The sequence below is a fragment of the Oncorhynchus gorbuscha genome, linkage group LG23, assembly GCF_021184085.1.
Source record: "Oncorhynchus gorbuscha isolate QuinsamMale2020 ecotype Even-year linkage group LG23, OgorEven_v1.0, whole genome shotgun sequence".
In the NCBI taxonomy this organism is placed as follows: domain Eukaryota; kingdom Metazoa; phylum Chordata; class Actinopteri; order Salmoniformes; family Salmonidae; genus Oncorhynchus; species Oncorhynchus gorbuscha.
In genome coordinates, this window is record NC_060195.1 from 11420195 (window position 1) to 11442694 (window position 22500).

General features: G+C 42.7%; 1 protein-coding gene across 3 annotated transcripts in view; it reads left to right on the top strand.

Moving 5' to 3' along the window:
* LOC124010928 (glutamate receptor 3-like) overlaps positions 1-22500 on the top strand; it is a 260547-nt gene that overhangs the window by 154622 nt on the left and 83425 nt on the right. For all 3 annotated transcript variants that reach the window (XR_006834516.1, XM_046323751.1, XM_046323750.1), the window contains exons 5-6: positions 13298-13351; positions 18164-18325. Coding sequence is in view for 2 of the 3 variants with exons in the window: in XM_046323751.1 (XP_046179707.1) it covers positions 13298-13351; positions 18164-18325 (216 nt within the window). In the remaining variant the exon portion in view is untranslated. The remainder of the gene's footprint in view (positions 1-13297; positions 13352-18163; positions 18326-22500) is intronic.

The following is a 22500-nucleotide window of genomic DNA, read 5'->3' on the forward strand; positions in this document are numbered from 1 at the left end:
ACTACTTTATTTACACCTGTTCTGAAAGTCCTCAGAGTCTGCAACACCACTAAGCAAGGGGCACCACTAAGCAAGCAGCATCGTGAAGACCAAGGAGCTCTCCAAACAGACCAGGGACAATGTTGTGGAGAAGTACAGATCAGGGTTGGGTTATACAAACAATTTGAATTTTTGAACACCATTATATCCATTATTAAAAAACTGCAAAAATACAGCACCACACCAAACCTGCCAAGAGAGGGCCGCCCAACAAAACTCACGGACCAGGCAAGGAGGACATTAATCTGAGAGGCAGCAAAGATACCATAGATAACCCTGAAGGGGTTATCAGAGATGGAGCAGAGATTGGAGTATCTGTCCATAGGACCACTTTGGGCCATATACTCCACAGAGCTGTACTTTACAGAAGAGTGGTCAGCCATTGCTTAAAGAAAAAATAAGCAAACGCGTTTGGTGTTTGCCAAATAGCATGTGGTCTGGTCAGATGAGACTAAAATTGAACTTTTTGGAAAATTTTATGTCTCGCACAAACCCAACACCTCTCATCACCCCGAGAATACCATCCCCACAGTGAAGCATGGTGGTGGCAGCATCATGCTGTGGGGATATTTTCAGCAGCTGGGAAACTGGTCAGAATTGAAGGAATGATGGATGGTGTTAAATACAGGGAAATTCTTGAGGGAAACCTGTTTCAGTCTTCCAGAGATTTGAGACTGGGACGGAGGTTCACCTTCCAGCAGGACAATGACCCTAAGCATACTGCTAAAGCAACACTTGAGTGGTTTAAGGGGAAATGTTTGAATATATTGGAATGGCCAAGACAAAGCCCAGACCTCAATCCAATTGAGAATCTGTGGTATGACTTAAAGATTGCTGAACACCAGCGGAACCCATTCAGCTTGAAGGAGCTGGAGCAGTTTTGCCTTGAAGAATGGGAAAAACCAGTGGCTAGATGTGCCAAGCTTATAGAGACATTCCTAAGAGACTTGCAGTTGTAAATGCTGCAAAAGGTGTCTCTACAAAGTATTGATTTTGGGGGGTGAATAGTTATGCACACTCAGGTTCTCAGGTTTTTTTGTTATGTAGTGTTTGTTTCACAACAACAACAATATTTTGCATCTTCAAAGTGATCATTAAAATACTCCTACTACAATGTTAAAACATTCTACATTGTGACATCCTTAAAATACTCCTACTACAATGTTAAAACATTCTACATTGTGACATCATTAAAATACTCCTACTACAATGTTAAAACATTCTACATTGTGACATCCTTAAAATACTCCTACTACAATGTTAAAACATTCTACATTGTGACATCCTTAAAATACTCCTACTACAATGTTAAAACATTCTACATTGTGACATCCTTAAAATACTCCTACTACAATGTTAAAACATTCTACATTGTGACATCATTAAAATACTCCTACTACAATGTTAAAAGTTGCTTTGGATAAAAGCGTCTGCTAAATGGCATATATTATTATTATTATATTACATTGTGACATCATTAAAATACTCCTACTACAACGTTAAAACATTCTACATTGTGACATCATTAATATACTCCTACTACAATGTTAAAACATTCTACATTGTGACATCATTAAAATACTCCTACTACAACGTTAAAACATTCTACATTGTGACATCATTAAAATACTCCTACTACAATGTTAAAACATTCTACATTGTGACATCATTAAAATACTCCTACTACAATGTTGAAACATTCTACATTGTGACATCATTAAAATACTCCTACTACAATGTTAAAACATTCTACATTGTGACATCATTAAAATACTCCTACTACAATGTTGAAACATTCTACATTGTGACATCATTAAAATACTCCTACTACAATGTTAAAACATTCTACATTGTGACATCATTAAAATACTCCTACTACAACGTTAAAACATTCTACATTGTGACATCATTAAAATACTCCTACTACAATGTTAAAACATTCTACGTTGTGACATCATTAAAATACTCCTACAATGTTGTATAAAACAACTGATTCAAACCCCCCAAAATTAATTTTAATTACCGGTTGTAAATGCAACAAAATAGGAAAAATGCCAAGGGGGGTGAATACTTTCACAAGCCACTGTATTAGTAATAGAAACAATGACAATCATAACATATGTTCATCTCCTGTTGTGCTGTTTCTGGTTGTGAATACCTCAATTCCAGGGGGTTAATGGAGCAAAAATGAGCTCAGGTTTTAAAGCAAATTTCCTGCAAATCTATGCATTTTTCTACGACTAATGCTGTGTTCATTTGCACATACATAAGAACAAAATCAATACTGTTAAATTCAGTGTTTTGAATTTTCAGTTCTCCCTGACTATTTTGGTGATTGTTATTTTCAGTTCTCCCTGACTATTTTGGTGATTGTCAGTTTTTAAAGACTATATTATTTATCACTCTCTCATCACTTCCACATACTTTATTTCTGGAAAAAACAATCTTCTATAAATCTTTATATCTGGTAAAAAACAAACGATCTATCTTATATAAACAGTATCTTTATATTTTCATATCTGGTAATACTGAAAGCGTTTTTCATTCAGATGTTTTTCTTCTCTTGAACTAGCGACAGACCCCCTTCCACCCTTCTCCCCTTCTCTCCCACTCTCTCGCCCCTCTTGCTTTCTCTCCCCCTCTCATCCTCTCTCCCCCACTCCCCACTTTCCCACACCACATCTCTCTCGCTCTTCCTCTCTCTCCTTCCTCCAGATGATGTCCTCTATGTGATGTGGTGTGTGTGAGGTGATGATAGTAATGACATTGGAGCTCTCAGGAACTGCTGACCCATCTGAGCTGCCTGATGGCCTGAGTGAACCAACGAGCGCAGTGTATTGGTGTTCCGTCATGCGACATCATTTCCTGTGTGAAAAGCAGTCCATTCCAGACCTCAACACACATGGAAAAAGGGCTTTATTTGATGTGTGTGTGTCAGACGTCATCAGCGAGGCTGTATTAGATGGGTGTGATCTGAGGGGTGTAGGCATGGCTCGTTCTGTCAAGAGATCAGAAGGACTGAAAGTAAATAAACAGTTGAGTGTTTTTCCTCAAATTGGATGAAAATCGGTTTAATAACAACACACAGCTTCAGTAATGGCTGAGTGAAGGCTTGGGGTTGTAGGAAATGGGTGATCAGCAGTACCTCTTAGTTCCCTCTTTCCTCTTGTGTCTGCTGGGAAGTGGGCTGCCTATACGATGCGTCACCAGAGAATCGACTTCTCTAAATTGAAAACATAAATCATTTTCTGCCACTTTATTCTGCACAGAAAAACACCCTAATTTAAGAGGTTGGTTTGAATCAGTTGCTGTGGAAGGTCTCTGGCTACCAGGTCGAAAAGCAAGAGAAAGCTAGTTGCTGTAACGGTTTTCTAATGGTGAAGGAGAGTCGGACCAAAACGCATTGTGTAGATTGCGATCCATGTTTAATAAACAACGTAAACACGAATAAACACAAACACTACAAAAACAATAAACATAACGAAAACAGCCTATACTTTGTGTAAACTAACACAGAACAAGGACATCAGGACACTAAGGACAATCACCCACAACACAACCAAAGAATATGGCTGCCTAAATATGGTTCCCAATCGGAGACAATGATAAACACCTGCCTCTGATTGAGAACCACTTCAGACAGCCATAGACTTACCCAGAACACCCCACTAAGCTACAATCCCACTACATACAAAAACCCATGTCACACCCTGGCCTGACCAAATAAATGAAGATAAACACAAAATACTTCGACCAGGGCATGACAGACCCCCCCCCCCCCTCCCCTAAGGTGCGGTCTCCCGAACGCACCTCAAAACAATAGGGAGGGTCCGGGTGGGCGTCTGTCCATGGTGGCGGCTCCGGCACGGGACGTGGACTCCACTCAACCACTGTCTTAGTCCCTCCTCACGTCCTTGGATAGTCCACCCTCGCCACCGACCATGGCCTAGTAGTCCTCACCCAGAACCCCACTGGACTGACGAGCAGAACGGGACAGAGGGGCAGCTCGGGACTGAGGCAGCTCGGGACTGAGGGGAAGCTCGGGACTGAGGGGAAGCTCAGGAGTGAAAGGAAGCTCAGGAGTGAAAGGAAGCTCAGGAGTGAAAGGAAGCTCAGGAGTGAAAGGAAGCTCAGGAGTGAGAGGAAGCTCAGGCTGGTTGATGGATCTACCAGATCCTGGCCGACTGGCGGATCCTGGCCGACTGGCGGATCCTGGCTGACTGGCAGTTCTGGGAGATTCCGGCTGACTGGCAGATCTGAAAGAGTCTGGCTGACTGGCAGATCTGGAAGATTCTGGAAGATCTGGCTGCTCCATGCTGACTGGCAGCTCTGACTGCTCCACGCTGACTGGCGGCTCTGGCTGCTCCATGTAGGCTGACAGCTCTGGTGGCTTCTTACAGACTAGCAGCTCTGGCGGCTCCATGCAGACTGGCAGCTCCTTGCAGACTGGCAGCTCCTTGCAGACTGGCAGCTCCTTGCAGACTGGCAGCTCCTTGCAGACTGGCAGCTCCTTGCAGACTGACATCTCTGGCTGCTCCTTGCAGACTGACAGCTCTGGCTGCTTCATGCAGACTGACAGCTCTGGCTGCTTCATGCAGACTGACAGCTCTGGCTGCTTCATGCAGACTGACAGCTCTGGCTGCTCCATGCATGCTGGCAGCTCTGGCTGCTTCATGCAGACTGACAGCTCTGGCTGCTTCATGCAGACTAACAGCTCTGACTGCTCCATGCAGACTGACAGCTCTGGCTGCTCCATGCAGGCTGGCAGCTCTGGCTGCTCCATGCAGACTGACAGCTCTGACTGCTCCATGCAGGCTGGCAGCTCTGACTGCTCCATGCATGCTGGCAGCACCTTGCAGACTGGCAACTCCTTGCAGACTGGCAGCTCCTTGCAGACTGACAGCTCTGACTGCTCCATGCAAGATGGCAGCTCTGGCTGCTCCATGTAGGCTGGCAGCGCCTTTGTAGACTGGCAGCTCCTTGCAGACTGGCAGCTCCTTGCAGACTGACAGCTCTGGCTGCTCCACGCAGGCTGGCAGCACCTTTCAGACTCCTCGCTGCCTCCACCTGTTCCCATGGAAGGGGATCCCTTCCCGCCAGGATCTCCTCCCATGTGTAGCAACCCTTGCCATCCAATATATCGTCCCATGTCCATTCCTCATTCCGCCGCTGTTGCTGCCTTTGTTGCTTCTCCTGCGGCTCCTGCCTGTTGACACGCTGCTTGGTCCTGTGGTGGGTGATTCTGTAACGGTTTTCTAATGGTGAAGGAGAGTCGGACCAAAACGCAGCGTGTAGATTGCGATCCATGTTTAATAAACAACGTAAACACGAATAAACACACACTACAAAAACAATAAACGTAACGAAAACCGAAACAGCCTATACTTTGTGTAAACAAACACAGAACAAGGACATCACAGGACACTAAGGACAATCACCCACAACACAACAAAAGAATATGGCTGCCTAAATATGGTTCCCAATCAGAGACAACGATAAACACCTGCCTCTGATTGAGAACCACTTCAGACAGCCATAGACTTACTTAGAACACCCCACTAAGCTACAATCCCACTACATACACACCACATACAAAAACCCATCTCACACCCTGGCCTGACCAAATAAATGAAGATAAACACAAAATACTTCGACCAGGGCATGACAGTTGCTGCGTTTGACTGTTTGTTCTGCTGTAGAACTCATGTTGTCGTGTGATTCCGCTGTAGAACTCATGTTGTCGTGTGATTCCGCTGTAGAACTCATGTTGTCGTGTGATTCCGCTGTAGACCTCATGTTGTCGTGTGATTCTGCTGTAGTACTCATGTTGTTGTGTGATTCCGCTGTAGAACTCATTTTGTTGTGTGATTCCGCTGTAGAACTCAGGTTGTCGTGTGATTCCGCTGTAGAACTCATGTTGTCGTGTGATTCCGCTGTAGAACTCAGGTTGTCGTGTGATTCCGCTGTAGAACTCACATTGTCGTGTGATTCCGCTGTAGAACTCACGTTGTCATGTGATTCCGCTGTAGAACTCACGTTGTCGTGTGATTCTGCTGTAGAACTCACGTTGTCATGTGATTCCGCTGTAGAACTCACGTTGTCGTGTGATTCCGCTGTAGAACTCATGTTGTCCTGTGATTCCGCTGTAGAACTCATGTTGTCGTGTGATTCCGCTGTAGAACTCATGTTGTCCTGTGATTCCGCTGTAGAACTCATGTTGTCGTGTGATTCCGTAGTAGAACTCATGTTGTCGTGTGATTCCGCTGTAGAACTCATGTTGTCCTGTGATTCCGCTGTAGAACTCATGTTGTCGTGTGATTCCGCTGTAGAACTCATGTTGTCGTGTGATTCCGCTGTAGAACTCATGTTGTCCTGTGATTCCGCTGTAGAACTCATGTTGTCCTGTGATTCCGCTATGGAACGCTCGCTGGTTTGTTTGCAGAACACAGATGAAAACTGAGACGTTGTTGTCAATCTTGTCATTGAAACATCCAGACTTCAACTGCCTGGCTGCCTTCAGTATATCAGACCTCATAACCATGTTTTGTTCACTCATCCATTCGAATATGTATGGCTGGTGATTTGGAGATTATCATAACCAACCCAAAACGGTTTAATTAATCAAGAGGTATCCCAAATGACATATTTCCTTTATAGTGCACTATGTAGGGAATAGGGTTCTATTTCAGACAGGTGCCACTGTACAAGTTCTGGCATAAACTAGAATAAAATGTACATTTGTTGCTTTGAACATTTAACCACAGACGTTGCTGAATGTAAATTGTAGGCTTCTGAATATTCTAGTCTATTTTGAACCTTGCTGTGTGGGCAGGGAACATGCTGTTCTGATTTGAAGGTGTGATATTTTCAAAGTAGAAGATGAGAGGCAGAACTGCTGTACTTAAGTGACCTTTGATATCTGAATACGATATCACCAAAACATGTGAATTATAACACTTACTGCTCTAGAGTGACCAGAAGCTGCAAGATGTCTATACTAAGACCTGTCTACAATAAAACATGTCTATACTAAGACCTGTCTACAATAAAACATGTCTATACTAAGACCTGTCTACAATAAAACATGTCTATACTAAGACCTGTCTACAATAAAACATGTCTATACTAAGACCTGTCTACAATAAAACATGTCTATACTAAGACCTGTCTACAATAAAACATGTCTATACTAAGACCTGTCTACAATAAAACATGTCTATACTAAGACCTGTCTACAATAAAACATGTCTATACTAAGACCTGTCTACAATAAAACATGTCTATACCTGTCTATACTAAGACTAAGACCTGTCTACAACCTGTCCAAAACATGTCTATACTAAGACCTGTCTACAATAAAACATGTCTAAACAATAAAACATGTCTATACTAAGACCTGTCTACAATAAAACATGTCTATACTAAGACCTGTCTACAATAAAACATGTCTATACTAAGACCTGTCTACAATAAAACATGTCTATACTAAGACCTGTCTACAATAAAACATGTCTATACTAAGACCTGTCTACAATAAAACATGTCTATACTAAGACCTGTCTACAATAAAACATGTCTATACTAAGACCTGTCTACAATAAAACATGTCTATACTAAGACCTGTCTACAATAAAACATGTCTATACTAAGACCTGTCTACAATAAAACATGTCTATACTAAGACCTGTCTACAATAAAACATGTCTATACTAAGACCTGTCTACAATAAAACATGTCTATACTAAGACCTGTCTACAATAAAACATGTCTATACTAAGACCTGTCTACAATAAAACATGTCTATACTAAGACCTGTCTACAATAAAACATGTCTATACTAAGACCTGTCTACAATAAAACATGTCTATAGAAGACCAGACCTATAGACCTGTCTACAATAAAACATGTCTATACTAAGACCTGTCTATAAAACATGTCTATACTAAGACCTGTCTACAATAAAACATGTCTATACTAAGACCTGTCTACAATAAAACATGTCTATACTAAGACCTGTCTACAATAAAACATGTCTATACTAAGACCTGTCTACAATAAAACATGTCTATACTAAGACCTGTCTACAATAAAACATGTCTATACTAAGACCTGTCTACAATAAAACATGTCTATACTAAGACCTGTCTACAATAAAACATGTCTATACTAAGACCTGTCTACAATAAAACATGTCTATACTAAGACCTGTCTACAATAAAACATGTCTATACTAAGACCTGTCTACAATAAAACATGTCTATACTAAGACCTGTCTACAATAAAACATGTCTAAAACATGTCTATACTAAGACCTGTCTACAATAAAACATGTCTATACTAAGACCTGTCTACAATAAAACATGTCTATACTAAGACCTGTCTACAATAAAACATGTCTATACTAAGACCTGTCTACAATAAAACATGTCTATACTAAGACCTGTCTACAATAAAACATGTCTATACTAAGACCTGTCTACAATAAAACATGTCTATACTAAGACCTGTCTACAATAAAACATGTCTATACTAAATAAAACATGACTAAGACTGTCTACAATAAAACATGTCTATACTAAGACCTGTCTACAATAAAACATGTCTAACTAAGACCTGTCTACAATAAAACATGTCTATACTAAGACCTGTCTACAATAAAACATGTCTATACTAAGACCTGTCTACAATAAAACATGTCTATACTAAGACCTGTCTACAATAAAACATGTCTATACTAATACCTAATCTAATAATAAAACCATGTCTATACTAAGACCTGTCTACAATAAAACATGTCTATACTAGTCATGTCATACAATAAAACATGTCTATACTAAGACCTGTCTACAATAAAACATGTCTATACTAAGACCTGTCTACAATAAAACATGTCTATACTAAGACCTGTCTACAATAAAACATGTCTATACTAAGACCTGTCTACAATAAAACATGTCTATACTAAGACCTGTCTATACGACCTGTCTAGAAGACCAGACCTGTCTATACTAAGACCTGTCTACAATAAAACCTGTCTATACTAAGACCTGTCTACAATAAAACATGTCTATACTAAGACCTGTCTACAATAAAACATGTCTATACTAAGACCTGTCTACAATAAAACCTGTCTATACTAAGACCTGTCTACAATAAAACATGTCTATACTAAGACCTACAATAAAACATGTCTATACTAAGACCTGTCTACAATAAAACATGTCTATACTAAGACCTGTCTACAATAAAACATGTCTATACTAAGACCTGTCTACAATAAAACATGTCTATACTAAGACCTGTCTACAATAAAACATGTCTATACTAAGACCTGTCTACAATAAAACATGTCTATACTAAGACCTGTCTACAATAAAACATGTCTATACTAAGACCTGTCTACAATAAAACATGTCTATACTAAGACCTGTCTACAATAAAACATGTCTATACTAAGACCTGTCTACAATAAAACATGTCTATACTAAGACCTGTCTACAATAAAACATGTCTAAAGACCTGTCTACAATAAAACATGTCTATACTAAGACCTGTCTACAATAAAACATGTCTATACTAAGACCTGTCTACAATAAAACATGTCTATACTAAGACCTGTCTACAATAAAACATGTCTATACTAAGACCTGTCTACAATAAAACATGTCTATACTAATAAAAAAACATGTCTATACTAAGACCTGTCTACAATAAAACATGTCTATACTAAGACCTGTCTACAATAAAACATGTCTATACTAAGACCTGTCTACAATAAAACATGTCTATACTAAGACCTGTCTACAATAAAACATGTCTATACTAAGACCTGTCTACAATAAAACATGTCTATACTAAGACCTGTCTACAATAAAACATGTCTATACTAAGACCTGTCTAAATAAAACATGTCTATACTAAGACCTGTCTACAATAAAACCTGTCTATACTAAGACCTGTCTACAATAAAACATGTCTATACTAAGACCTGTCTACAATAAAACATGTCTATACTAAGACCTGTCTACAATAAAACATGTCTATACTAAGACCTGTCTACAATAAAACATGTCTATACTAAGACCTGTCTACAATAAAACATGTCTATACTAAGACCTGTCTACACAATAAAACCTGTCTACAATAAAACATGTCTATACTAAGACCTGTCTACAATAAAACATGTCTATACTAAGACCTGTCTACAATAAAACATGTCTATACTAAGACCTGTCTACAATAAAACATGTCTATACTAAGACATGTCTATACTAAGACCTGTCTACAATAAAACATGTCTATACTAAGACCTGTCTACAATAAAACATGTCTATACTAAGACCTGTCTACAATAAAACATGTCTATACTAAGACCTGTCTACAATAAAACATGTCTATACTAAGACCTGTCTACAATAAAACATGTCTATACTAAGACCTGTCTACAATAAAACATGTCTATACTAAGACCTGTCTACAATAAAACATGTCTATACTAAGACCTGTCTACAATAAAACATGTCTATACTAAGACCTGTCTACAATAAAACATGTCTATACTAAGACCTGTCTACAATAAAACATGTCTATACTAAGACCTGTCTACAATAAAACATGTCTATACTAAGACCTGTCTACAATAAAACATGTCTATACTAAGACCTGTCTACAATAAAACATGTCTATACTAAGACCTGTCTACAATAAAACATGTCTATACTAAGACCTGTCTACAATAAAACATGTCTATACTAAGACCTGTCTACAATAAAACATGTCTATACTAAGACCTGTCTACAATAAAACATGTCTATACTAAGACCTGTCTACAATAAAACATGTCTATACTAAGACCTGTCTACAATAAAACATGTCTATACTAAGACCTGTCTACAATAAAATGTCATGTCTATACTAAGACCTGTCTACAATAAAACATGTCTATACTAAGACCTGTCTACAATAAAACATGTCTATACTAAGACCTGTCTACAATAAAACATGTCTATACTAAGACCTGTCTACAATAAAACATGTCTATACTAAGACCTGTCTATACGACCTGTCTAGATAACCAGACCTGTCTAGAAGACCAGACCTGTCTATACTAAGACCTGTCTATAATAAAACCTGTCTATACTAAGACCTGTCTATACGACCTGTCTAGAAGACCAGACCTGTCTAGATAACCAGACCTTTCTAGATAACCATAATTGTCTAGATGACCAGATCTGTCTATACGACCTGTCTAGAAGACCAGACCTGTCTAGATGACCAGACCTTTCTAGATGACCAGACCTGTCTAGATGCCCAGACCTGTCTAGAAGATCTGTCTATAACACCAGACCTGTCTATAACACCAGACCTGTCTATAACACCAGACCTGTCTAGATGACCAGACCTGTCTAGATGATCAGACCTGTCTAGAAGATCTGTCAATAACACCAGACCTGTCTATAAGACCAGACCTGTCTATAAGACCAGACCTGTCTATAACACAATACCTGTCTATAACACCAGACCAGTCTAGATGATCTGTCTAGAAGACCAGACCTGTCTATAACACCAGACCTGTCTATAACACCAGACCTGTCTAGATGACCAGACCTGTCTAGATGATCAGACCTGTCTAGAAGATCTGTCAATAACACCAGACCTGTCTATAAGACCAGACCTGTCTATAAGACCAGACCTGTCTATAACACAATACCTGTCTATAACACCAGACCAGTCTAGATGATCTGTCTAGAAGAGCAGACCTGTCTAGATGACCAGACCTGTCTATAACACCAGACCTGTCAGGATGACCTGTCTATAACACCAGACCTGTCTATAACACCAGACCTGTCAAAAAGACCAGACCTGTCTATAAGACCAGACCTGTCTATAAGACCAGACCTGTCTATAACACCAGACCTGTCTATAAGACCAGACCTGTCTATAAGACCAGACCTGTCTATAACACACCAGACCTGTCTATAAGACTAGACCTGTCTATAAGACCAGACCTGTCTATAAGACCAGACCTGTCTATAACACCAGACCTGTCTATAAGACCAGACCTGTCTATAACACCAGACCTGTCTATAAGACCAGACCTGTCTATAAGACCAGAACTGTCTATAACACACCAGACCTGTCTATAACACCAGATCTGTCTATAAGACCAGACCTGTCTATAAGACCAGACCTGTCTATAAGACCAGACCTGTCTATAACACACCAGACCTGTCTATAAGACCAGACCTGTCTATAAGACCAGACCTGTCTATAACACCAGACCTGTCTATAAGACCAGACCTGTCTATAAGACCAGACCTGTCTATAAGACCAGACCTGTCTATAAGACCAGACCTGTCTATAAGACCAGACCTGTCTATAAGACCAGACCTGTCTATAAGACCAGACCTGTCTATAAGACCAGACCTGTCTATAACACACCAGACCTGTCTATAAGACCAGACCTGTCTATAAGACCAGACCTGTCTATAAGACCAGACCTGTCTATAACACACCAGACCTGTCTATAACACCAGACCTGTCTATAAGACCAGACCTGTCTATAACACACCAGACCTGTCTATAACACCAGACCTGTCTATAAGACCAGACCTGTCTATAAGACCAGACCTGTCTATAAGACCAGACCTGTCTATAACACACCAGCCCTGTCTGTAACACCAGACCTGTCTATAAGACCAGACCTGTCTATAAGACGAGATCTGTCTATAACACCAGACCTGTCTATAACACCAGACCTGTCTATAAGACCAGATCTGTCTATAAGACCAGACCTGTCTATAACACCAGACCTGTCTATAAGACCAGATCTGTCTATAAGACCAGACCTGTCTATAACACCAGACCTGTCTATAAGACCAGACCTGTCTATAAGACCAGACCTGTCTATAACACCAGACCTGTCTATAAGAAGGGTTCTCTCATTATCAGCTGGTGTAATTAGTCTTTATTAATAGTTAACCATGTGTTATTAGAATCTTATGGAGCGGACTGTACCTGAAGGTATGAGCTGTTATTGTGCCCCTTGGTTGGTTGACTAAGCTGTATCATGTTTGACTCGCTCTGGGGTGATGTTTCCCCTAGCAAAAAATGTAGTATCGGCTTCCCCCAAATCCTAACCTTAACCATTAGTGGGGAAAACGCTAAACCAACCCAATGTCATTAATTTCCCATTACGCCCCATGACACAGCTCAGTCAACACTGGTTGGCTCACCTTTGTGTTGATCTCTCCTACAGGTGGTCTCTCTGGGGAAGAACGCCCGTGGATACCACTACATCCTGTCTAACCTGGTGAGTCAACACTAGATACACGGCAGCATCTCAAATTGCATGCTATTCCCCATGCAGTGTTCTACTGGGCTCCTGTGTAGGGTACGATGTAGAGAGAAAGATGCGATTTGGAATTAACTCTTAGTTCATACTTCTAAGAAACAGTAGGTCAACCTTTCTCAATATCTCCTTGATTGATTCCTTGATTCCTTGCATCCTCTCTCCTTGCCTCCATCTGGAGAACAGGGTTTGTGAACCGTGATGATGTCATTACTTTACTATTCTACCTTTTGGATATAGTGTCTGATCTGTTGTAGTCAGAGGGTTCAAGTGGGAAATGGAAGTGTCAGGTTGACTCCTATATTATCAAGACTGGTTTAAGATGAGCACAAGGGGCCATCCCTCTTGTCTCCTCTCTTCTCCTCTCCTGCTGGTCTCTCTCTCCCCTCCACTGTGTACCTACCTGACTTTAGAATTCCCCATTATGCAAAATTCACGGACACATGTCCTTGCTCTCCATAACACGACGCTGCATTCTGAAACGAACAGTTTGACCATGGAAAGAAAGCTGACACTTTTCCATGTGGCAGTGTGTATTCTGACGGAAGTTGGAGCTGCAGGCTTGTCAGAATATATTACAATATGTTAGGTTTTCTAGGCGGACAGACTGACCCATGTTCTTGTACCGTATCTTAGGGCTGAAGATAAAATAGTTTTCCATTCTGTGACTATCCACTACCTTGTGGGGTCTAATACTCCTCACTGAGTTACTATGAGGAGCTAGACATATTGAGTTACTTTGGGTAGCTAGATGTATTGAGCTACGTTGAGTAGCTAGATGTATTGAGTTACGTTGAGTAGCTAGATGTATTGAGTTACTTTGAGTAGCTAGATGTATTGAGTTACTTTGAGTTAGCTAGATGTATTGAGTTACTTTGAGTAGCTAGATGTAGATGTATTGATGTAGTTACTTTGAGTAGCTAGATGTATTGAGTTACTTTGAGTAGCTAGATGTATTGAGTTACTTTGAGTAGCTAGATGTATTGAGTTACTTTGAGTAGCTAGATGTATTGAGTTACTTTGAGTAGCTAGATGTATTGAGTTACTTTGAGTAGCTAGATGTATTGAGTTACTTTGAGTAGCTAGATGTATTGAGTTACTTTGAGTAGCTAGATGTATTGAGTTACTTTGAGTAGCTAGATGTAGCTTTGAGTAGCTAGATGTATTGAGTTACTTTGAGTAGCTAGATGTATTGAGTTACTTTAGAGTAGCTAGATGTATTGAGTTACTTTGAGTAGCTAGATGTATTGAGTTACTTTGAGTAGCTAGATGTATTGAGTTACTTTGAGTAGCTAGATGTATTGAGTTACTTTGAACTAGCTAGATGTATTGAGTTACTTTGAGTAGCTAGATGTATTGAGTTACTTTGAGTAGCTAGATGTATTGAGTTACTTTGAGTAGCTAGACATATTGAGTTACCTTGGGTAGCTAGATGTATTGAGTTACTTTGGGTAGCTAGATATATTGAGTTACCTTGGGTAGCTAGATATATTGAGTTACTTTGAGTAGCTAGATATATTGAGTTACCGTGAGTAGCTAGATGTATTGAGTTACTTTGAATAGCTAGATGTATTGAGTTACTTTGAGTAGCTAGATGTAATTGAGTTACTTTGAGTAGCTAGATGTATTGAGTTACTTTGAGTAGCTAGAAGTATTGAGTTACCTTGGGTAGCTAGATGTATTGAGTTACTTTGAGTAGCTAGAAGTATTGAGTTACTTTGAGTAGCTAGATGTATTGAGTTACTTTGAGTAGCTAGATGTATTGAGTTACTTTGAGTAGCTAGATGTATTGAGTTACTTTGAGTAGCTAGATGTATTGAGTTACTTTGAGTAGCTAGATGTATTGAGTTACTTTGAGTAGCTAGATGTATTGAGTTACTTTGAGTAGCTAGATGTATTGAGTTACTTTGAGTAGCTAGATGTATTGAGTAACCTTGAGTAGCTAGATGTATTGAGTTACTTTGAGTAGCTAGATGTATTGAGTTACTTTGAGTAGCTAGATGTATTGAGTTACTTTGAGTAGCTAGATGTATTGAGTTACTTTGAGTAGCTAGATGTATTGAGTTACTTTGAGAAGCTATATGTATGACATCCTTCCTCATTGACACTTTGAGGTTTTCAAATCCCTAAATGCACTTTCAAGGTGATTCACTGAACATTTTTTTAGTTTTATTCTTTTGGGGCGTGAATTCCCTCTGTTTCTCTGTGTCTGTCTCTCTCATCCTGTTTCTCTCCCTCTGTCTCTTGGTCTCTCATCCTGTTTCTCTCCCTCTGTCTCTCGGTCTCTCTTCCTGTTTCTCTGTCTCTGTCTCTCGGTCTCTCTTCCTGTTTCTCTGTCTCTGTCTCTCGGTCTCTCTTCCTGTTTCTCTGTCTCTGTCTCTCGGTCTCTCTTTCTGTTTCTCTGTCTCTGTCTCTCGGTCTCTCTTCCTGTTTCTCTCCCTCTGTCTCTCTCGGTCTCTCTCATCCTGTTTCTCTCCTTCTGTCTCTCGGTCTCTCTCATCCTGTTTCTCTCTCTCGGTCTCTCGGTCTCTCTCATCCTGTTTCTCTCCCTCTGTCTCTTGGTCTCTCTTCCTGTTTCTCTCCCTCTGTCTCTCTCATCCTGTTTCTCTCCCTCTGTCTCTCTCATCCTGTTTCTCTCTCTCTGTTTCTCTTCCTGTTTCTCTCCCTCTGTCTCTTGGTCTCTCTTCCTGTTTCTCTCCCTCTGTCTCTCTCCTGTTTCTCTCCCTCTGTCTCTTGGTCTCTCTTCCTGTTTCTCTCCCTCTGTCTCTCTCGGTCTCTCTCATCCTGTTTCTCTCCCTCTGTCTCTTGGTCTCTCTTCCTGTTTCTCTCCCTCTGTCTCTCGGTCTCTCTCATCCTGTTTCTCTCCCTCTGTCTCTCTCGGTCTCTCTTCCTGTTTCTCTCCCTCTGTCTCTCGGTCTCTCTCATCCTGTTTCTCTCCCTCTGTCTCTCGGTCTCTCTTCCTGTTTCTCTCCCTCTGTCTCTCTCATCCTGTTTCTCTCTCTCGGTCTCTCTCAACCTGTTTCTCTCCCTCTGTCTCTCGGTCTCTCTCATCCTGTTTCTCTCCCTCTGTCTCTCGGTCTCTCTCATCCTGTTTCTCTCCCTCTGTCTCTCTCTCATCCTGTTTCTCTCCCTCTGTCTCTCTCATCCTGTTTCTCTCCCTCTGTCTCTCTCGGTCTCCCTGTTTCTCTCCCTCTGTCTCTCGGTCTCTCTCATCCTGTTTCTCTCCCTCTGTCTCTCGGTCTCTCTCATCCTGTTTCTCTCCCTCTGTCTCTCGGTCTCTCTCATCCTGTTTCTCTCCCTCTGTCTCTTGGTCTCTCTCATCCTGTTTCTCTCCCTCTGTCTCTCGGTCTCTCTTCCTGTTTCTCTCCCTCTGTCTCTCTCATCCTGTTTCTCTCTCTCGGTCTCTCTCATCCTGTTTCTCTCCCTCTGTCTCTCGGTCTCTCTCATCCTGTTTCTCTCCCTCTGTCTCTCGGTCTCTCTCATCCTGTTTCTCTCCCTCTGTCTCTCTCTCATCCTGTTTCTCTCCCTCTGTCTCTCTCATCCTGTTTCTCTCCCTCTGTCTCTCTCGGTCTCTCTTCCTGTTTCTCTCCCTCTGTCTCTCGGTCTCTCTCATCCTGTTTCTCTCCCTCTGTCTCTCGGTCTCTCTCATCCTGTTTCTCTCCCTCTGTCTCTCGGTCTCTCTCATCCTGTTTCTCTCCCTCTGTCTCTTGGTCTCTCTCATCCTGTTTCTCTCCCTCTGTCTCTCATCCTGTTTCTCTCCCTCTGTCTCTCTTCCTGTTTCTCTCCCTCTGTCTCTCTCGGTCTCTCTTCCTGTTTCTCTCCCTCTGTCTCTCGGTCTCTCTCATCCTGTTTCTCTCCCTCTGTCTCTCTCGGTCTCTCTTCCTGTTTCTCTCCCTCTGTCTCTCGGTCTCTCTCTTCCTGTTTCTCTCCCTCTGTCTCTCGGTCTCTCTCATCCTGTTTCTCTCCCTCTGTCTCTCGGTCTCTCTCATCCTGTTTCTCTCCCTCTGTCTCTCGGTCTCTCTCATCCTGTTTCTCTCCCTCTGTCTCTCGGTCTCTCTCATCCTGTTTCTCTCCCTCTGTCTCTCTCGGTCTCTCTCATCCTGTTTCTCTCCCTCTGTCTCTCGGTCTCTCTCATCCTGTTTCTCTCCCTCTGTCTCTCGGTCTCTCTCATCCTGTTTCTCTCCCTCTGTCTCTTGGTCTCTCTTCCTGTTTCTCTCCCTCTGTCTCTCTCGGTCTCTCTCATCCTGTTTCTCTCCCTCTGTCTCTTGGTCTCTCTTCCTGTTTCTCTGTCTCTGTCTCTCGGTCTCTCTTCCTGTTTCTCTCCCTCTGTCTCTCGGTCTCTCTCATCCTGTTGCACTCCCTATGTCTCTCTCATCCTGTTTCTCTCCCTCCGTCTCTCTCGGTCTCTCTCTCTTCCTGTTTCTCTCCCTCTGTCTCTCTCGGTCTCTCTTCCTGTTTCTATCCCTCTGTCTCTCTCGGTCTCTCTTCCTGTTTCTAACCCTCTGTCTCTTGGTCTCTTTCTCTGTCTCTTTCTTTCTTTCCCTCTCCATCCCTTTTCACCCCCATTCTCCCTCTCTGTCTTCCCCCTGTCTCCCTCCACCCCTCTCTCCTTTCTCCCTCCATCCCTCTCTCCCTGTCTCCCTCCCTCCATTCCTCTCTCCCTCCATTCCTCTCTCCCTCCACCCTCTCTCCCCGTCTCCCTCCATCCCACTCTCCCTGTCCCCCTCATCCCTCTCTCCCTCCTTCCCTCTCCTCCCCTCTTTCTGTTGTCAGGGTTTCTCCAATGTGAGCTTGGACAAGGTCTTCCAAGGCGGGGCCAACATATCAGGCTTCCAGATAGTGAGCCCTGAGAACTCCATCGTTCAGCAGTTCCTACAGCGCTGGGAAAGACTGGATGAAAGGGAATTCCCAGAGGCCAAGAACACTCCGCTCAAGGTACCTACTGCAGACTACAGAACAGCAGCCAAGCCTTTCATGATGTACTGTTATGTATGCACAACAGAATGAATCCATCTCTTCTTTTGGATAGAGGGCTCTCCCTCCTCTCCATTCTTCTCCTCTCAGTATCTGTCACTCTCCCATTCTCTTTCCTCTCCTTCTCTTCTCTTCTCCCTTCTTCTCCTCTCTTCTCCTCTCCTATCTTCTCCTTCTCTTCTCCTATCTTCTCCTTTCCTCTCCTTCTCTTCTCCTTTCCTCAAATCAAATCAAATCAAATCAAATTTTATTTGTCACATACACATGGTTAGCAGATGTTAATGCGAGTGTAGCGAAATGCTTGTGCTTCTAGTTCCGACAATGCAGTGATAACCAACAAGTAATCTAACTAACAATTCCAAAAAAAACTACTGTCTTATACACAGTGTAAGGGGATAAGGAACATGTACATAAGGATATATGAATGAGTGATGGTACAGAGCAGCATACAGTAGATGGTATCGAGTACAGTATATACATATGAGATGAGTGTGTAGACAAAGTAAACAAAGTGGCATAGTTAAAGTGGCTAGTGATACATGTGTTACATAAGGATGCAGTCGATGTTGTAGAGTACAGTATATACATATGCATATGAGATGAATAATGTAGGGTAAGTAACATTATATAAGGTAGCATTGTTTAAAGTGGCTAGTGATATATATATATATATTTACATCATTTCCATCAATTCCCATTATTAAAATGGCTGGAGTTGGGTCAGTGTCAATGACAGTGTGTTGGCAGCAGCCACTCAATGTTAGTGGTGGCTATTTAACAGTCTGATGGCCTTGAGATAGAAGCTGTTTTTCAGTCTCTCGGTCCCAGCTTTGATGCACCTGTACTGACCTCGCCTTCTGGATGATAGCGGGGTGAACAGGCAGTGGTTCGGGTGGTTGATGTCCTTGATGATCTTTATGGCCTTCCTGTAACAACGGGTGGTGTAGGTGTCCTGGAGGGCAGGTAGTTTGCCCCCGGTGATGCGTTGTGCAGTCCTCACTACCCTCTGGAGAGCCTTACGGTTGAGGGCGGAGCAGTTGCCGTACCAGGCGGTGATACAGCCCGCCAGGATGCTCTCGATTGTGCATCTGTAGAAGTTTGTGAGTGCTTTTGGTGACAAGCCGAATTTTTCAGCCTCCTGAGGTTGAATAGGCGCTGCTGCGCCTTCTTCACGACGCTGTCAGTGTGAGTGGACCAATTCAGTTTGTCTGTGATGTGTATGCCGAGGAACTTAAAACTAGCTACCCTCTCCACTACTGTTCCATCGATGTGGATAGGGGGTGTTCCCTCTGCTGTTTCCTGAAGTCCACAATCATCTCCTTAGTTTTGTTGACGTTGAGTGTGAGGTTATTTTCCTGACACCACACTCCAAGGGCCCTCACCTCCTCCCTGTAGGCCGTCTCGTCGTTGTTGGTAATCAAGTCTACCACTGTTGTGTCGTCCGCAAACTTGATGATTGAGTTGGAGGCGTGCGTGGCCACGCAGTCGTGGGTGAACAGGGAGTACAGGAGAGGGCTCAGAACGCACCCTTGTGGGGCCCCGTGTTGAGGATCAGCGGGAGGAGATGTTGTTGCCTACCCTCACCACCTGGGGGCGGCCGGTCAGGAAGTCCAGTACCCAGTTGCACAGGGCGGGGTCGAGACCCAGGGTCTCGAGCTTGATGACGAGCTTGGAGGGTACTATGGTGTTGAATGCCGAGCTGTAGTCGATGAACAGCATTCTCACATAGGTATTCCTCTTGTCCAGGTGGGTTAGGGCAGTGTGCAGTGTGGTTGAGATTGCATCGTCTGTGGACCTATTTGGGCGGTAAGAAAATTGGAGTGGGTCTAGGGTGTCAGGTAGGGTGGAGGTGATATGGTCCTTGACTAGTCTCTCAAAGCACTTCATGATGACGGAAGTGAGTGCTACGGGGCGGTAGTCGTTTAGCTCAGTTACCTTAGCTTTCTTGGGAACAGGAACAATGGTGGCCCTCTTGAAGCATGTGGGAACAGCAGACTGGTATAGGGATTGATTGAATATGTCCGTAAACACACCGGCCAGCTGGTCTGCGCATGCTCGGAGGGCGCGGCTGGGGATGCCGTCTGGGCCTGCAGCCTTGCGAGGGTTAACACGTTTAAATGTCTTACTCACCTCGGCTGCAGTGAAGGAGAGACTGCATGTTTCCGTTGCAGGCCGTGTCAGTGGCACTGTATTGTCCTCAAAGCGGGCAAAAAGTTATTTAGTCTGCCTGGGAGCAAGACATCCTGGTCCGTGACTGGGCTGGATTTCATCTTGTAGTCCGTGATTGACTGTAGACCCTGCCACATGCCTCTTGTGTCTGAGCCATTGAATTGAGATTCCACTTTGTCTCTGTACTGACGCTTAGCTTGTTTGATAGCCTTACGGAGGGAATAGCTGCACTGTTTGTATTCAGTCATGTTGCCAGACACCTTGCCCTGATTAAAAGCAGTGGTTCGCGCTTTCAGTTTCACGCGAATGCTGCCATCAATCCACGGTTTCTGGTTAGGGAATGTTTTTATCGTTGCTATGGGAACGACATCTTCGACGCACGTTCTAATGAACTCGCACACCGAATCAGCGTATTCGTCAATATTCCCATCTGACGCAATACGAAACATGTCCCAGTCCACGTGATGGAAGCAGTCTTGGAGTGTAGAGTCAGCTTGTTCTGACCAGCGTTGGACAGACCTCAGCGTGGGAGCCTCTTGTTTTAATTTCTGTCTGTAGGCAGGGATCAGCAAAATGGAGTCGTGGTCAGCTTTTCCGAAAGGGGGGCGGGGCAGGGCCTTATATGAGTTGCGGAAGTTAGAGTAACAATGATCCAAGGTTTTACCACCCCTGGTTGCGCAATCGATATGCTGATAAAATTTAGGGAGTCTTGTTTTCAGATTGGCTTTGTTAAAATCCCCAGCTACAATGAATGCAGCCTCCGGATAAATGTTTTCCAGTTTGCAAAGAGTTAAATAAAGTTTGTTCAGAGCCATCGATGTGTCTGCTTGGGGGATATATACGGCTGTGATTATAATCGAAGAGAATTCTCTTGGAAGATAATGCGGTCTACATTTGATTGTGAGGAATTCTAAATCAGGTGAACAGAAGGATTTGAGTTCCTGTATGTTTTCTTCATCACACCATGTCCCGTTAGTCATGAGGCATACGCCCCCTCCACTCTTCTTACCAGAGAGATGTTTGTTTCTGTCGGCGCGATGCGTGGAGAAACCCGTTGGCTGCACCGCCCTGGATAGCGTTTTCCCAGTAAGCCATGTCTCCGTAAAGCAGAGAACGTTGCAGTCTCTGATGTCCCTCTGGAATGCCACCCTTGCTCGGATTTCATCAACCTTGTTGTCGAGAGACTGGACATTGGCAAGAAGAATACTGGGAAGTGGTGCGCGATGTGCCCTTTTCCGGAGTCTGACCAGAACACCGCCGCGTTTCCCTCTTTTTCGGAGTCGTTTCCTTGGGTCGCTGCATGCGATCCATTCCGTTGTCCTGTTTGTAAGGCAGAACACAGGATCCGCGTCGCGGAAAACATATTCTTGGTCGTACTGATGGTGAGTTGACGCTGATCTTATATTCAGTAGTTCTTCTCGACTGTATGTAATGAAACCTAAGATGACCTGGGGTACTAATGTAAGAAATAACACGTAAAAAAACAAAAAACTGCATAGTTTCCTAGGAACGCGAAGCGAGGCGGCCATCTCAGTCGGTGCCGGGAGTGAGAGAGAGAAATGGAGAGAGAGAGAAATGGAGAGAGAGAGAAATGGAGAGAGTGAGATGGTGTGGTTAATTGGCCCGTGGGAGGGGGGGGGGGGCATGTTTACTGTTGCCTTATAACATTTAGTCATGGTGTTGGTTACCGAACGACCAGTTCTCTCCAAATCAAGGTACGGTTTGGGATGAACATGTGGGACATTGTGATCGTTAAATCGATGTGTTTCAACTCTACAGTGAATCTCTCCGCAGAGAGAGAGATCTTCACAGCGCACTTACAAGTTCTACACCTGGTGTATTCGGTCGCATGTGATAAATAACTTTAGATTTGATTTGACTTCTGCAGTTTTCCATCCCCAGAATATTCTACTTTGTCCCCTGTTCATACCTGAATTAATAAAATAATGAATGGAATAATTAAATGA